This window comes from Diabrotica undecimpunctata, chromosome 5 (assembly GCF_040954645.1).
Source record: "Diabrotica undecimpunctata isolate CICGRU chromosome 5, icDiaUnde3, whole genome shotgun sequence".
NCBI lineage: Eukaryota > Metazoa > Arthropoda > Insecta > Coleoptera > Chrysomelidae > Diabrotica > Diabrotica undecimpunctata.
Genome location: NC_092807.1, coordinates 126,227,033 through 126,245,786, shown reverse-complemented (window position 1 = coordinate 126,245,786; position 18,754 = coordinate 126,227,033). Strand labels below are relative to the sequence as shown.

General features: G+C 31.5%; 2 protein-coding genes across 3 annotated transcripts in view; one reads left to right on the top strand and one right to left on the bottom strand.

Moving 5' to 3' along the window:
• Positions 1 to 18,754, top strand: part of LOC140441766 (neuroligin-4, X-linked-like) — a 960,081-nt gene that overhangs the window by 88,183 nt on the left and 853,144 nt on the right. The gene's annotated exons all lie outside the window — the stretch shown is intronic.
• Positions 1 to 18,754, bottom strand: part of LOC140441764 (peritrophin-44-like) — a 66,795-nt gene that overhangs the window by 47,611 nt on the left and 430 nt on the right. The window contains exons 3-5 of one of the 2 annotated variants that reach the window (XM_072532670.1): positions 14,095 to 14,262; positions 3,040 to 3,054; positions 832 to 1,068 (exon numbers count right to left, since the gene is read on the bottom strand). In XM_072532670.1, the coding sequence (XP_072388771.1) occupies positions 832 to 1,068; positions 3,040 to 3,054; positions 14,095 to 14,262 (420 nt within the window). The remainder of the gene's footprint in view (positions 1 to 831; positions 1,069 to 3,039; positions 3,055 to 14,094; positions 14,263 to 18,754) is intronic. The other variant, XM_072532671.1, reaches the window with a different exon arrangement.

The window sequence follows — 18,754 nt, the reverse complement described above, 5'->3', positions numbered from 1 at the left end:
TTTGATAACGATCTTAGACTATGAAATTCCTGTTGTTTATCTGCTAAACTTATCCTCTAATTTATTAGCACTTGTAAAACTTTAGTTGTAAGTTTTAGCGTAGTATTTAACAAGTTTATACTTCTGTAGTTTTCTGGCTGTTTTTTATCTCCTTTTTTGAATAGTAGAATTAGTGTAACATATTTTGTGTCATATAAATCCAGTTTTTTGTGACTCCCCTTATATCACCTGTCTACCTTGTCGGGGGTCTTCCCCCCCTGTATGCTAAAACGATATTTTATTATGCGTTTAATCCACCCATTGTCATTTAGTCTAACATGTTCCATGTCCAATTCCTCTGCATATAAGTGCTACCCTTTCTACAGCTTCCGCATTTTCTATTATTCGAGGTAAATGCAGAGAAGTTGGCTCTACTAAAACTTGCATATCGTACATAGTGTGTACAAGTGCGTTCTTAATTAATTAAAAGCTGCAGATGCTAATAGCGTTCACGCTTTAGTTTTGCAAGTGATTATCTCCACCTATTTTAGATTAGATTTTTTACTATTAAATAACTACGATTTTAAATAAAAATACGTTCATTTGCACATTTCAATTTTCAGTTCAACATAGAAAAGAAGCAAAATAGTTGTACTCAAAAAATACCTATAGTTGCATTAATACAAAAACTACTAGTTTAGGACTATATATAGAAAAAATGGGTTATAGAGTACCCTTAGTACCTTCTTTCTAGACCTTTTATACCTTAAAAGTTTTCTTAATAGACATGTAAACGTCGTGATGAATTCATTACTTATGATCTTTATTTTAGTATGTTAAATTAAAACTTACAGCAGTCAGAATCAACAGTACATCCAGGTATATGAACATTCCACAAAAGAGGATCAGGACATATATCATGTTGTTTTACTCCATCAATACATTCGTAAAATGCTTGACAATTGGTTGTGTCTGGAAAGTATTCGCCGTCCTTATCACATCGAAGACTTGGATCTACTGTTGGTAAGGTTGTTGCTCTTGTAGTTGGTGTAGTTGTCGGTGTTGTTGGTGGCGTTGTTGGTTGTGTAGCTGAAAATTGATAGTTGCAATTAGGTAATTTAGTTTGCTTTTTGTTAAAGTAAGTAAATCAATTAGTGATAAAGCTAAAATACCAATATATGTAACTTTCACATTATTAATTTAATATTATTATTTTACGACCAAAGAAGACGTAATTTCCCAACCCAGCGTTGGTATCATCCATCTTAGCTCCCATAGCATCCATCCAGCCGTAAAACTTTCGGAAATAGAAAATTCAGTTCATAGTTGAGAATTTTAACAGTCACACTATAATGAAGCCGATGCAAATGGTCAGCTGCTGGAAAAATAGGTATAGATCAACCCACTAGTGATGATAACCGACACAAGATTGCGACGTTCGTTTAACAACAAAATCTGGAAACGCGCCTAGAACCCCAATAATTGCTTTGTAATCGAGAGAATACAACACACTTGTAAAAAAATATCTACCATCCAAAACTACTTTTGGACTATCGTACAAATCTTGAAGAGGGTATCTAAGCAGAACATACCAAGGAGCTGAAGGAAACAGTTCGTAACTGTTGTTGTTCGTAACAAGTATGAAAAAGTATTCAACCAAGACTCATTCAGCGAAGAAACGAAACAATAGACTGTGGCAACGCCCCTATGATATCACTGAGCGAAGCGCTCGATAGAACGAGCAGATAAAAACCCTTAAACAGATGCACATGTCTCACAGCAACAAAATTGTTTGGACCCCATAAAGAAAACCAAACAGTGACCTAAGTTTTATACGATTTTTTATACAATGCGATTTAAATATAACTGAATTTCTACCAAAATATGCCCAAGCCAATTTTTTGGCTTGAGCTTTTCTAGACGTTCCAGAGACTGGAACGTTCTGGAAATTCCGTTCTACACTCTAACTTTACACTCGACTCTTGAGAGGGTCGCTTTCACCAATTTTACTAAGTGTACTGGTATGCTAAATTCTATCATGGCCTTGTACAGTGCGTTTCTTTCAACACTATCATAGGCACATCTAAAATCAACAAACAGGTGATGAGTATCAATGCCATACTTATATGTTTTTTCCAGAGCTTTCCTTAGAAGGAATATTTGATCGGTCGTTGATGTTTCTTTACGAAACCCACATTAATATTTACCTATCATGTCTTCACAATATCCCGATAGTCGGTCGTAAAAATGTATGCCAATATTTTGTATGTTACGTTTAGGAGGGTTATTCCTCTAAAGTTGTTAAATATTGCTCGATCTCCTTTCTTGTGGATAGGTAATTATACCTACATTCCAGTTTTCTGACAACTTTATTTGCTTCTAGATCAGTTCTACCAGTCTATATATTTACAGTATGTCAGATTTTTATTGCCATGTCTTAAAAGTTCTCAAGGAATGCCATCTGTGCCAGGAGCTTTGTTTTCTTTCAATTTTTGTATAGCTTGGATGATTTCTACCTCTATTGGGATGTTATCTTTCTCTATTTTGTCGTCAATGTCCTTGAGTTGGATTTCTGATTCGTAGAGCCCTGCCTCAACCTTTCCTTAAAGTTTTCTGTCCATCTTTCTAGTATCTGGTCCTGATCACCAATTTATATTATAAATAGTTTTACGACTAGTTGAAATGTCAAGGAGAAGAGAAACCAACTCACCAGAAATAATATAGCTTTACAGATGAATAATTGTTTGAATAATTAATGTTTATTTATTACTTTTGATCAAATTTTCGTTAATAAATCGCATTTAAATTTGTGTTTGATATTACTATTCAATCAAATTTCCAAATGACCATTTTTTTGTGAATATATTATTTATATAATGTACCATATGTGACCTCTACATATCAATAAAACAAATAAATTAATATAATTTATAATAAATCAGTTTTAGCTTTTCGTGAAAAAAATTATAAAGTGGAGCTGCTTCTTTTTACATCGGTGTCTTCATTTATGATATTATTTTCTTAAATTTTAAGATCAAAATAAATGAAGTATATACTTACGGCCAACGGTCCATGCTAAAAAAAAAGTATTAATTAGTATTATATCATACAATATTGTTTTTGAAATAAAATTGATTTTAAATCAATTAAATTTATTTGTTAATTAAATTTATAAAATGACTTTTATAGTAAAATACGAGTATTTCCCGAAAAATTGATGTTGGACTAAGATAGATTAATATATTTAATTTTTGCTATTCTTTTTACTTGATATTATACATATTCATCACGTTATTTACCAGTAATATTAAAGTCAGAGTTAATGCAAAAATTATTTTTTTTTTAATTACACTAATTACCATATTTCCATATTAGTGCATTTAATACCAATTTGTTTCTCTATTATTTTGTATAAAGTATTTATGGAATTGGCGATTATTGAAAATTTCCACAAAATATTATAACATAAAACATAAAAGCCCAGAGTTTTTTCATCTCCACAGATTATGTTTAATATTTAACCTCAAACGAATAATTATTAAAAATTAACCATTTTGTATGGTAATAATCTGTATACGAAACTAAAACTAAATAATATACATTAGAGTTACAAAGTCTAATTTTCTACTGTTTTGTTTTGTTTATATTTCAATATTTTGCGAATGTTTATAGTGCAGGTATGATTAAATTTATCATATTTTATTAGTGACTGATTGGGAAATGGAAAACAGTTTTTTTTTTATAAAATATGCATTTTTCTTCTTACAATATCTCAAAGTAGACTTCTTCTCCTGTAAGTTATTCTTTCGACGTAAGTTCGTATCCATTTCACTTTATTATTCTATTTTTTAGGTAACCTCTCTTTTGATCTTCCACAACTAGCTCTATAACAGTTTTACGTTTTTTGAGATTTCTTTTTGTCTGACCGATGTACACTTCGTGGTATGTTTTAAAAGTATCCTTATACAGGGTGGTCCTAAAGTAATTGTACAAACAGAAACCATAGATTCTGCACTTTAAAATATTACGATTTAAGCCAACTTGCTTTAATAAAATGTTAATATTAAGAAAGATACAGGGTGTTAAAGTAGAAATTTAAAATTCTATTTTTCGCTATAACTTTTACGTTTGTAAATATTTTTGGACAAAAATTTATAATTGGACGCTTTTAAGTAGGATAAATTATAATTTTATACATAAATTAATGTTACTGATAGATGGCGCCACATATGCCACAGGTGTGGCATAGACTTGCGCTTAACTTTTTTGCTCTTAAATTTACCTCTATTTGTGTTAAAAAATATTAAACATACATTATCTTTACAAAGAAAAGGTATACTTGTTAGTAACCTCAAAATTTAACCGTTTTCGAGATAATCGCATTTTATAAGTCAGCTGCCTCATAATTCTTAGTTGTGATATTTGTGCGGTAAAGCACTCAATACCTGTAGATAAGCATAATTCATAGTTTATTCTTATTAAAACAACTCAAAGATGATAATGTAATATTACAAAATTTTTGTTATGGCTGCTAAATGTCTTATTGGAGAAAATATTCTTCATCTTCTTCTTTAGGTGCCGTGTCCGTATTCAGACGCTGGCCGTCATCATGTATACAATTTCCCTTTTCTATCGCTTCTTAAATTTCTATACCTACTGGTGTTATATTACTTTTTCCCTATTGTAAAATGCTGAAAAACCAAAATATATGGTTTATGTAAGATGGTACACCACCACATTCTAGAGAGAAGGCGTTGAGAACATAGTTAAATATACCTTTTCTGAACGTTGGATTGGACGTGGCAGTCATATTCCTTGGCAATGTGGTGAGATATTGATATAATTATTTAATTTATAAAAAAACCCAAAATAATACTTATTATTCATTACGTAAATTGTTGTTTACCCATTTTTATTATGACAAATGGAAACTAAAGCACAAGTATGAAATAACACACGTGTCTTGTTTCATAATACTTTTGCTACAAATCTTACCTTAAAGACTCAGCATTTTTACAAAAACATCATCGTTGGCCTAATATCCGATATTGTTATAAATATAGTAAACAAACAGCAAACGGCAATTTAGTTCAGCATAATATTAGTTCGTTAGTTCATAATATTATCATCATTATCATAATAGTCCATTTGTTCGATATGTAATTATAGTTACTCGTAAGCTTATATGAGTGTATATCAGTAACCAATGAATGAGATACATCACAGTTTAATACATTATTTAACCTTTGCGACATAATATACTATAAGATTTGGATATAGATTCGTCCATTATACATTATAGCCACCACGTAGCCCAGAATTTAATCCGCTTGATTTTGGTGTATGGAGCGTATTAAAACAACGTGTCTATAAGAATGCCATAAACATTTGCAACCAAATATGGGAAGAAATAAATACTGCAACAGTTTCTTTAGAACCAATGATGCTATTTAATATGAGATGATTTTTATGGAATATATTGACAAATGAATTAATGAAAATGGTAGACATATCGAACACTTACTTTAACAAAAAGTTTAGTAATTTAGTTTAACTATTTCTTAATTTGGTTTGTAAACAAAATGTTTTGATTACGACTTTAATTTAACATAAAATATAAAATGTTTGATGTAAAATCCTATTATTCTGTTTTTTGTCATATCCTATTATTAATTATCCTGCTGATATATTTATTTTAATTAATATTTCGTTAACTATTAACTTCAGTTATTGGTATTTTACACCAAAATTTAGATTTATTAATGTTTTTGTCTATTTTTCCTTCGTTGCTTGGGGTAATTGCCTTAACTCAGAAATATGCAGCTGATTTGTAAAATGCGATTATCTCGAAAACTATTGAGTTTAAAAGTTATTAACAAGTATACCTTTTTTTTGTTGAAATAATGTATCTTTAATATTTTGTATCACAAATACAGTTCACTCAAAGAGCAAAAAAGTTAAGTGCAAATTTATGCCACATATGTGGCATATGTGGCGCCCTCTATCCGCTACATCAAAGTGTGCATCAAATTATAATTTCTTATATTTAAAAGTACCCAGTTGTAAATTTTTATGCATAAATGTTTACAAACATGAAAGTTATAGCCAAAAATAAAATTTTTAATTTGCACTTTAACACCCTGTATCTTTCTTAATATCAACATTTTATTAAAGTAATTTAGCTTAAATCGTAATATTTTAAAGTGTAGAATCTACTGTTTCTTTTTGTACAATTACTTAAGGACCACCCTGTATACTCTCGAGTATAACTTCGACTTCCAGCATCTCTATTTTATTCTTTTGAGTTTACTTTCAGAATTGTTAATATTTAGAAAGGTCAGAACTAACATGTAAGAAATGACAAAAAATTAAAAATGTCAATAATCGTAGATAATGTTGGTTGACTGATCAAACCTTCTGACTAATGAACATTAAGCTAAACAGGACAAATAAAAATAGAGAATAAACCAAAATTAATCCAAGAAAAATTAGAAGTCTAGTCAAGTCCAGATTAAAAAATAAAATAATTACAACAAATATCTTGAAATCGAGGAACTAAAGAAAAGAATAGCACGTGGCATAGTCTATTTAAAAATTTACAAAACATTATTGTCAAAACTATCAAATACTAGTAGAACAAGCGAACCAGACAAAGTAACCAGCGAATTAATTGTATTAAAAAAGTTGCAATACGATTAACTGAAGGCTGGACTGCTATTATGACTTATACGCTATTTCCATAAAATTGTATTGTAACATTTGAGAATCCCCTCGTATATGTGATAAACCGAAATACCCATATATATGTTTGAAAAATTAAAGAATATTTTTAATGTTTCTCAGTTCCTATCTTACAAGTTAAAATACGCAAAAAGTATTTTCAATTCCTTTTTGGGTCGGCTCAAGTTAATATAAACCATTTTATAGTTTGTTTATATTTTACAGATGTTACTTCCTCGGTATTTCTTTTAATGTTTTATTCGAACTGCTTGATATTGCGTTTTTTAATAAATGATTTGCGTTTCGACCATCGCTTGTTTATTCCAACTTATGCGATCAATTTTTAAAGATAATTTCGTCACTTTCGTTGGAGCCGCGGTGAAGAGCGGTGGTCTTCAGCGTTATGTCCAAATTTTACGTCAAATTTGAAATGTTCCTCGTTTTTCGTCTTTTTTTATAAAGAATATGTAAAATATAATAGCAGTTTAAGAGTTCAGTTACAGTTTTAAGTGAGTTTTGAAATATTGCCATTGTATTCAGTTGTACCTATTCCTGTTTTTAAGAAGCCAAGTCCAGTTTAGTTTTCAAGGTTTGTGTTCCAGTGACCCAATTTCCTTTTTGTTCGTGTGTCAGAGATTCCTAGCCATTGTTGAGTTTTTAAGAAGTCCAGTTTACAGCTCAAGTGTAATTTTTGTGAAAAATTGTAACAATTTAAATTTTTGTTTTTTAAAAAAATTGTAAATTTTAGGTTTTAACTTTAGCTGTCATTTTAATTGTTGTTTTAAATTTATTGTTAATTTATGACAGCTCGTTTTAGTATTTTTGATATTGATTTGTTTTGTTTTTTATAAAGGTTAACCTCCATGCAATTTTGTAAGTTTTGTAGCAACAGAATTTGTAAACAGATGACACATGTAAGTTTTTCTTTATATTTTTGTACTTGATAACTATTCATATACTAAATTTGTTTGTCTATTTTGTAACTGTTTGTGGTAAGACACAATAAATGTTAAATTTTTTTCTTAACATTTTGTTTATTTTTTTTAACTAACCCTTTTTTGAGTTTCATTTGAAAAAAATATGTTTTGCATTTCTAATAATTATTTCGATAGTTACAACTAGCTGTTGTAATGGTTATAATTAGACACCTCGAAGTGGCGCCCTTTTTAAAATTACTAGAGGTGTTTCCTGTTTCTTTTCGTTTTGTTTGTCCCAAGAGATTCATTACCTTTTGTTTCATATTTTTGTAGTGATTTGTTTACTCCTTTGTCATTTACTTACCCACGACCCCAGCTCTCCTAACAAACTCTGAGTGCCATTCGCACAAGTAACGATTATTTTGCTTGCCCTATCTCCACCCCCAGTAATTTCTATCCCCAATCTTCTAACCCTTATAATATTACCCCATGTGGTAGGCAAAAAATATATCGTTACAGTATATATATATATATATATATATATATATATATATATATATATATATATATATATATTTATATGTACCTCGACTAAAAATAATATACTTTATCGTTTGGATTAAAAAACAAGCCTTGTAAAGATCGGTACATATATGCAAGTCTAACTGTTCTCAAACTGCTCGCTTGCTAAATCCAACCAAGCGTTTTAATGTAAAAAAGCTTTAATTCCAAATGTAAATACTGACCAAGAAAAAACACAAACAGAAATAACGAAAAGGCAGAAAAAAACATTGGAAAAAATAAGCAAAGGAAACAGTAAAGATTGGATCGATAAATATATATAAAATGGATTTAGAAGCTAAAATACAAATGAATACACTAAATACAACAAAAATCAGCAAAAGCTATGAAGCAGCAAAGAAAAAAGCAAAACTGACTTGCAGAAAAAAGAAACGGAAATACTGGGTAATAAAGTTACAAGACATGGAAAATCATATGATAAACAAAGAGATTAAGAATTTTTACCAAGAAGTCAAAGTCAATAAAGCTACTTGTTCCTGAATCGCATGCTGCTGCAGAAGTAAAGATGGCACGCTAATAGGTAACTTACCAAGAAAACTGTAGAGGTGAGCAGAATACTTTGAGGAACAGCTGTACCTAGAGGAAAATACCAATGAAATACAATTACAAACCGTACCGGAGCAAAGCAATAATGAAGCCAAAATAAACAAAACAGCAGATAAGGAAATAGAGGATATGATAAAGCAGCTAAAGAATAAGAAGTTTCCATGAGAAAACGGTATAACAGCAGAAATATTTAAACAAGGTGGACAGATATTGTTCAAACGAGTAACCAAACTAAAAAAAATTTGAAAAAATAAGAAATTATCACAAGGCTGGAAAAATGCATCCAAATGTCTGATCCACAAAAAGAGGATAAAGCCCTATATATAGAAATTGCTTTATTGGACGTAGCATATAAGATATTGACTTTTTTAATAAGAAGCTGTCTAACAAAACATGAATCTAAAATAATAGGTGAATATCTGGAATAATTTAGAAGAGAAAGGTCTACAACTAATTATATTTTTACGATAAAACAAATTTTGCATAACAGCTCATTGCACATTCTGTTTATAGACTTTAAGCAGACATTCGGCTCAATCGATAGAGAAAACTATACAAAGCGATAGATCTGTTAAAAATATCTACCAAACTTATTAAGTTATTAAAAATTATGACCTTAAAAGGAACATTAAAAAAAGGGATCCTGAAAGGAAGGTTATCAGATTCGCGGTAAGGAAGGAATTCAGACAAGAAGTTCCACTGTCCACAACTTTCTTCAACCTTATCCTAGAAGCTTTATTACGACAAAGTACTGTAGAGACCGATGATATAATATACTACAAGAGACACCAAGTTATCGCTTTTGGAGACAATATTGCATTGATTACGAGATTAAAACCAGAATATAATATAAGAATATTAAAAAAAATATATAAAAAATATTGAAAAAGTTCGGAATATGTAAAAATGAAAACAAAAACAAAATACTTTGAAATGAGAGCAAAGAAAATAGAGTCCAAATATAAACTAAGAAGAAGTAGTGGAAGTAGAGAATATTGTTTTGAAAAAGTGGATCCATTCGAATACCTTAGAGTGACGATTACAAATAGAGGCGACGAATATTCTAAAATAGAAAAAAAATTACTAAAGGAAATAAATCTGTTAAAGCACGAAACAGAATGACCAAATCTAAGTTAATATCCAGGAACACGAAATAAGGATTTACAAAACGATTGTGCAACTTTCGGTTATATATGGCAGCGAAACTTGTGTGTTAAGCCAAAAAAAAAACACAGAATTGGAACAATGGGAAAAAAAGATATTACGCAAGATATATGGAGAAACAAAGGACAGTAACATCGTATGAAGAAGAAGAACAAATAAGGAAGTAATGGAGCTCTACAACCAATATCAAAGATCATACAAAAAGTAAAAGCACAAAGGCACGTTGGATGTGACACGTTTACAGAATTTCCACAAACAGATATCCAAATAAAGTATTAACAAGGGGAGCGGGTGAAAAAAAAAACTGACGAGAAAGACTAAAAACAAAGTGAAGTGAAGAGGTTAAAACCCATGTAATTAGAATATCTTGCTGAGAGAGAAAGATGAAAAACAGAGATAAGTGGAAAAAAATAGTGAAAAAAATAAAGCCATGGGTCTCCAGGCCTGAAGAGCTGTTTTATATAATATGATAATAAGATGTATGGAAATATATAAGACAATATATTGTAGCATTTGTAAATTCCGTGGTATATACTGAAATCCCCTCGTATATGTATTAAAACACCAAAGAATATTTTTAGTGTTTTTCATTTCCTATCGTACCTATTAAAACACCGCATTCTTCCAATTCCTTTTTGCGTCGCCGAGTTATAAACACATTTTTAGAGTTTATATTTATATTTATATGTTTATATTTCACAGACGCATATTCTTTGATCGCTAAACCGCTCGATATTGATTTTCAAATAAACATCCATTTAGATCGCTGAGAAGTTTTTGCCGGAAAGATAATTGCGACACTCTCGCTGAGGCGTTGTCAGGGACAGCTGCTTCCAGCGTTTGTCCAAATTTTGCTTCAAATTTAAAATATTTTCTCGTTTTCTGTCCCTTTTTATGGAAAATAAGTAGTTTTGTGGCAGTTAATAGTAGCAATTCAATGTGTAGTTTCAGTTTAAGTAAGGTTTGGAAGAATCGTTGTTCCATCCTCGTTTTGTTTGTCCCTGGTCGTCGTTCCAGACTATGGATGCAGTTTTCTTTGTTCGGTTTGAGTCCAGTTCTCCCAGAAGTCCAGTGAAGTCCAGTTTACAACTCAAGTGCATTTTAGTGAAACTTAGGTAACTTTTTTGTTTGAATTTTTAAAGTGAAGATAGCCGTTTTTTAATAATAATTTGCTTACATAACAATTTAATTTGTAATAATTAATATTGTAAATTTTAGGGTGTGGCCATTGCTGTCATTTTATTTGTTCTGTGTTTTAAAATTTAATGTTGACATATAACGGCTGGCTTTATTATTTTTTTGACATTAGTTTTGTTTTGTTTTTAAAGAAGGTTAACCTCTCTACTTAGTTTCATCTAAAAAGATAATTCTTTATTTGTAGTAATTTATTTCTGCCACATTTTATAGCCTAGTTACATTTTTTTGTAAGTTTTGTAGCATCTCCCACTTTTAAACAGAGTTTGTAAACGGATAGGACATGTAAGTTATTCTTCTTTGTTATTTTGGTATAAATGTTTGTAACTATTAATATAGTATTTTTGTGCCATTTATATTTTGTAACTGTTTGTGGTGAGACAATAACAAATGTTTGATTATCTCTAATTTATTATTATTTCTCTAAATCATTTTTTATTTATTTATCTTGTTGTTGTGTTCATTATAATTTTTTGGTACCTCGAATCGGCATCCTTATTTTAAATAGCTATAGGTCCTTTTTTTGTTTTGTTTGTCCATTTGTTCCAGGAGATTCATGTGAGTACCCCTTTGTTTCGTTTTTGTAGTTGCCCTAATCCAACCCCTTGCCATTAACTTATCCACGATCCAGCTACACCAAATAAACCCTGAGAGCTGTTCGCAAAAGTTTCGTTTATTTTGCTTGCCCTATCTCTGCCCCAATCATTTTTGTCCCCAATTTTCAACCCCCTTTCATAACACCCTATATGGTAGGCAAAATATTTCGTTACAATATGAAAAATTCTTGTTAGAAAAAAATAGTTGTGGTAAATTGTCGCAGAACATCTTTGGCACCCGCGCGCGCCCCTTTAATTAGACTCTGCAGCCCTAACTTTATCCGTTATCTTTACTTTACACTTAAAATAATTTGTGTGTGTGTGTGGAACTGGTAAAATGAAAATCAGATATACACTTATAATGAATACTTATTTATTTATTATTTATGTATAGGTATATATACTTTATGATATATCAGCTAAAATCATTTTTAATCTGATATAATTTTCAGCATCGACGTTTTATTATAATTTAGTTAAAACATTAAAAATTAAAAGATTTATCTTTCCTATCATGAGAATGTTTTATGATTTTCTAACGTTATTGCCCTAGTTTACTTTTATATCTCTGATTGTAATCTGTGTTACACTCTTTATTAGATAATATTTCTAAATTAGTTTCATAAAATTTATTTAACTCAGTCTGTTCAAAGATATAATATATACATATATTATATATATATATATATATATATATATATATATATATATATATATATATACTCATGGACAAAAATATCGAATATTTTGGAATTTTCAAATTTTTGTTTTTTCAAAATAAATTCTGGTCAAGTAAGTCGTTTATTGTAAAATAGAGTTTATTTTAACAATGTTTAATTAACAATTTTAAGTTTTTATGTGGAGAAAATTGTGAAAAAAACAAATGTTTAATATTAGGTAAATAAGGTTATTTTACTCTAAACTTAAATGATAATTTAAATTGCTTAAATAACTGGTTTAAACTGAAAGAAGTGCATGATCAGTAACGAGGACTCCCCCCTCTAGCTCTTATTACTGCTTGCATCTTTCTCAGCATGCTTGCAAGTCAATTTTGGACATATCCTTGAGGAATTGCATTCCATTCATGCTGTGCAGCAAGCTGAAGCTCTATCGTATTTGGAAAGGGATTTCTTTGTCGTATGCTGCGTTTATCCCACAGGTGCTCTATTGGATTTTAAACCGGGCTAGACGGTGACCAATCCAATCTTCGAATTTGGACCTCATCAAGATTATTACTCACTATGGCCGCGGCATGTGGTCGAGCATTATCGTGCATTAACGTGAATCTTTCATATCCAATATAACCAACATATGACAAAATATGATCTTGCAGGGTGTTTTAAACGTAAGAATTACCAGTCATCCGTCCAATCACTTCCACAAGTGCGGTATGTACCTCCCAACTAATACCTTCCCAAAGAATTATGCCATCAACTCCAAAACTAACGGTGTGGGCGAGACTGCAGCTGGCGAATCGTTCTCCAACTCTTCTGTAGACATAGTTTTGACCATCTGGCTTCCATAATAGGATTCTGGTCTCATCAGTGAAAAGAATTTTTTCCAGTTGTCGATATTCCACTAAATATGTGTTCTTGCAAATTCCAAACGACTAGCTTTATGATTTTGGAGAAGACGTGAAACTTTGGCAGGGCTTCTGGGCTGTAGGTTTGCTTCTTTTGATCTTCGTCTAACTGTTTGTGAACTCACATTAACTTGTCTAACATTTAATAGCTCATTTCTGAGGTGCATCTATGTCAATGAACGATTTCGTGTAGAATTAAGAACCAAAAAATGGTCATCGATTGCGGTTGTGCACCTTGGGCGCCCTTGACCAGACCTTCGTACAAAATTTCCTGTTTCGCGGTACCTTTTTAGAGTATTTAAAATTATAGATTCAGTTCTACTAAGACGTCGTGCGATACCTTTTTGTGCATATCCTTCCTCGTACAAAATTATAATATGTGCTACTTGGACTTCATCGCAGTGCCGAATTGGTGAGATACATGTTTTAAACTTAGTTAAATTAAAACAATATTTAATTAAACTTAATAAATTAAACTAAAAATAACTATTATGATTTTCCATTACGTGAAGAAGGATTTTTATGATAAAATGTACGAATGACACTAACCACTGAATAAACGTCAAAATAAACATCAAAATATTTCAAACCAGTTGAGTTCATCAGCCTTCGATATGAGTATTATCAATAATTTAAAATTATTTTGTAATAATAGTGACTACAAAAAAAAAATTGGAAAATTCCAAAATATTCGATATTTTTGTCCATGAGTGTATATGTATATATAGCTTACGTTATTTAGATTACGTTTATTTTCCAAAAGAACTGTTAATTAGAGCATTTGTTTAAAAATTCAAATAATATGTTTACTTACAACAATCAACGTTTTCTGGGCGATCACAAGTCGTTAGCAGGGGATTCCATAAAAGATCTGCTGGGCACTGCATTTCAACCTTCTCACCCTCAGTATTACATTCGTAGTACTTTGAACAATCGTAGACATTAGGCCAATATTGTTGCTTCTCGCAATCAGGATCTCCTGCTAAAGAATATAACATAATATTAATAACAACTCTGCATAATAAGAGCTAAACAACAAACAAAAACTCTAAATAAACCACTTATCAATATTAAAAATTACAAGGTATATTAGAAACTGCAATTTTCATTACAATAGAGTTGACGAAAAAAATAAAGAAAGAAACAATAGCTCATATTGTACTCGTTGCATCATAAAAAAGCAAACGATATTGATCCTCAAGAGTTTCTATTATGGACGCTCAACAAAACACAAGTCTGCGCTGTGTGTGAAGATTTTGTAAGAAATATATAGGATGAAGTAACATCTAGTACAACATGTTACGATCATCACCCAGCCTCAAGAGTCCACTGCTGAACATAGGCCTATTCCTCATGTTTTTAACCCCGTCTATCTTGCGCCGCTCTCATCCAGTTTTTATCAAGTCTTCTTAAATCGTCAGTCCATCTTATAGGTGGTCGACCGACGCTTCTCTTGTCTTCCCTTGGCCTTCATTCCAATAACCTCTTTATCCATCGCCCATCTGTTATTCTGGCTATGTGTCCTGCCCATCTCCATTTTAGTCTGACTATCTTCTCGATGATGTCAGTGACTCCGGTTCTTCTCCTGATGTCTTCGTTGGTTATTCTGTCTTGCAGAGTTATTCCTAACATATACCGCTCCATTCTTCTCTGCGTGACTCTCAGTTTGGTAGCTGCTGCTTTTGTTAAGGTAAGTGTTTCTGCTCCGTACGTCAAGACTGGGAGGACGCACTGATCAAATACCTTTCTCTTTAGGCATGTGGTCAGCTCACTTTTAAAAGTTTCTCTCAGTTTCCCAAATGCTGCCCACCCAAGGCTGATTCTTCTCTTTAGGTCATGAGTCTGGTTATCCCTGCCAATAATAATTTCATGTCCCAGTTATTTTTATCTATCTACGAGCTCTATACTGATGTTCTGGTTGGGTACCAAAATGATACCAAAATCATGACCAATTTGGTACGCAACGTGTTACGATAGGTGTTGAAAATACTGTTTTCAACAGTTTTCAACATCAATTTGTCTATGTTGTGAACCGGTAGAGTACATAGAGTAAACATAACTTGGATTTTTGTTCATTAAAAACACAATAATTATAATTATAGTCGTTATAATGAATATGATAAGGCCAATATCGGCAGCAGAACTCATACTCTTGATAAAGTCAGCTACACACATGCCAGTAAATTAAGAAAGTAACTTGTATGACAGTTTGTGGGCCAGGCCAGTAACTGTCTAGCACAAAACCCATTTGCTAGTAATTGGCATGCCAGTAGCTCGCTTGCGTATACTAGCAAGATAAAAAAGCAGAGTAGATTTTTACACATGCCAGAGCTAGTACCTAAACAATCGAATGGTTTTTATTTGAAACTAAAGTACTTGTTTTGTAATTAATAGTTTTTGAGTTTCCAAAAAAAAGGGGATCCATTTAAGGTATTCGGAATGAATTCAACAAGCAAATATTATTAATAACCACGGATATTGTTAGAAATTTAATAATGAATCCGAAGCGGAACTCAAAAAAGAGAGACATTTTGGTGAGAAATTGGATTGGTAGGCGAGAAATTTTTGGAGAAATTTTTTATTTTGGCCTTTACCTCCTTTATAGTAACACCTTTACCCATTCCCTCTTGAATTTTTGTGTAATCATTGTCACGGACTACTTTATTATTATTATATAGATGATTTAGAAGGGCAATATGCCTGTCATCGGTGTGCTTTAAAATATATACGAAAATAATAGAGAAGAGACTGAGACAAGAAGTAGAAATGGTATTGGGAGAAGAACAAATGGCATTTAGACCGGGAAGACAGACAAATGACAACATATATATCTTTAGAAACCTAATAGAAAGAAGCATAGATACGGGAAAAAAACTAGTATTAGCATTCATAGACCTAAGAGCAGCATTTGACACGATAGAAAGACATATTATAGGGAAATGCTTGAGGAAAATTAACGTACCTAATGCATTGATAAAAATTATAGAAAGTACTTACAAAGAGGTAAAAGGAAGGGTACAAATAACAGGGGAAAGATCGGAAGCATTTAATTGGAAGAGAGGTATTAAACAAGGAGATAGTCTCAGCCCTTTGCTATTCATAATAGTAATGAACGAATTGATAAGAAACACTAGAGTCAGAACTAATCAACTACAGACAATAATAGGTTACCGCAGATTACAACCGGTAACAATAGAGTCCTTAATGTATGCAGACGACATAGTACTAATAGCAGATTCCGAGAATAAAATGCAGAAACTAATGGATATATGGCTAGAACAAATAGAAGAACTTAAAATGGAGATAAACGAGGAAAAAAGTAAGATAATGATAATCAGCGGCAAAGGAGATAAGGAAGATAATCAAATAAAGATAAAATGTAAAAACTCAGAATTGGAAATAGTAACAACTTACGAATACCTGGGAAGTATAATAACTAATGATGGAAAAATAGACTGGGAAATAACAAATAGAGCAAAGAAATCAAACAAGTTATATTATGCGTTAGCCCCAATAATGGGAAAAAGAGAACTTGCACGAGAAACAAGAATAACAATATATAACACAATAGTGATACCGACTGTGCTCTATGCAAGTGAAAACTGGACAATTCTGGAAAAACATAAGAGCAGGATAAACGCAATGGAGATGAGATATCTAAGAAGGATAGTTGGAAAGACAAAATGGGATAGATTAAGCAACGAGACTATTAGGAGAATGGCCAACCAGGAACCGATAATAGCAAAGAGACAAATGAACTGGTATGGGCATCTGATGAGGATGCAATCCAATAGAATAACAAGAAAAATTTATGAAGCAAAAAACATCGGAAAAAGAAAAAGAGGCAGACCAAGAAAAAAATGGATACAGCAAGTAGTAGAGGCGGGAAAACTTAAACAAAAATCACTCGAGGAATTGAAAATAATGGCAGGAAACAGAAAAGAATGGAAGAGGTGGGTAAATGGAAATTAAAATAGCTAGCCCAAATCCGACACCCTGTTAGGGTAAAAGGAAGGGGAGAAAGAAAGAAAGAGATTTAGAATTCAAAACACACTCTAATTCTCTATAGATAGTAATAAATTTGATGGTTTTTTCATCACCTTAACGAAATATTTTCTAAATTAACAAGTTTAAAAATAAAACGATCAATTTTTATCACCAACACAACAAATCTGACAATTCTCTACTAGCTACTGGCATGCCCCTAGCGGTAGCGCGTATTTACACATGCCAGTGACACTCACCACGCATGCGGCTTGCATCTCACAGCATGATACTAGCAAGAAAAATCAAATTATTTGCGATTACCAGGAAGTAGCATGCCAGTTAACGTACACACTTGCCAGTTTGGGGACAGTAGCTGGTGCTTGCTAGTTACTGGTATGCCATTGTGCTAGTAACAGGCATGTGTATATCCGGCTTAAAAGATGACTGCTCCAATATATTACAGATTTAAAATATTGAAAATAAAAAATAAAAGAACTAAACCTAAAAAAAAAGTTGCAGAAAACCAAGATATGACAACAGGATGCCTATTTAACATTCAAATCATTCAATAGTCTACTGAAAGATCGCTAACATTTTTTTCTAACAATAGCATAGTTTGCTTTTATTTTGCTAAAAACAATTACATATATAAAAGAGGTTAGTCTTTGTATGTGGGTATATTTTATTTTATAAAAACCCTTAAAAGGGCAACATTACAAGCACGAACGTTTTCGGAACAACTGTTCCATCATCAGGTTTAAAATGCAGGTTAACATGCCTGAGCCACCAAAATATTTGGGTAAAAACCCTTTAAAATGAAAAATGTTACCAAATGTCTTTGGTAACATTTTTCATTTTAAAGGGTTTTTACCCAAATATTTTGGTGGCTCAGGCATGTTAACCTGCATTTTAAACCTGATGATGGAACAGTTGTTCCGAAAACGTTCGTGCTTGTAATGTTGCCCTTTTAAGGGTTTTTATAAAATAAAATATACCCACATACAAAGACTAACCTCTTTTGTTATACGTGGTATACAGCCAGCTACAGGAATTATTTTCCTTGTGGATTTTAATTACATATATATTGGACTTAATTAAGTGCTTTTAATTTATGCTCACAGTATTTTTTTACTGTAAATGTAAACAGAAAAGACCAAGAGCTTTTTGTAAATATTTGGGGATTCTTCCTTCTTGCACAGTCATTTCTTGACATTTGACATTTTTAAGATTACTGCACCGATTTTAATTTTATTATTTTATTATTTTATTTTAATTGTTATGCAAACACGGTTTATTTTTAGTTTATTTCTACAATCTTAGATTTTAAAAATAGGCACTATAGAATATTTATATTCTATTTTAGATTTCATCTGAAAAATATTTCAAATAGATCAGCATGTCAGAACCGCGAAACATTTAGCTGAAAAACTAGAAACCACATCTGGTGAAAAATATCATCCTTCAGTGTCCAAGTGCTTTCAGTCAAT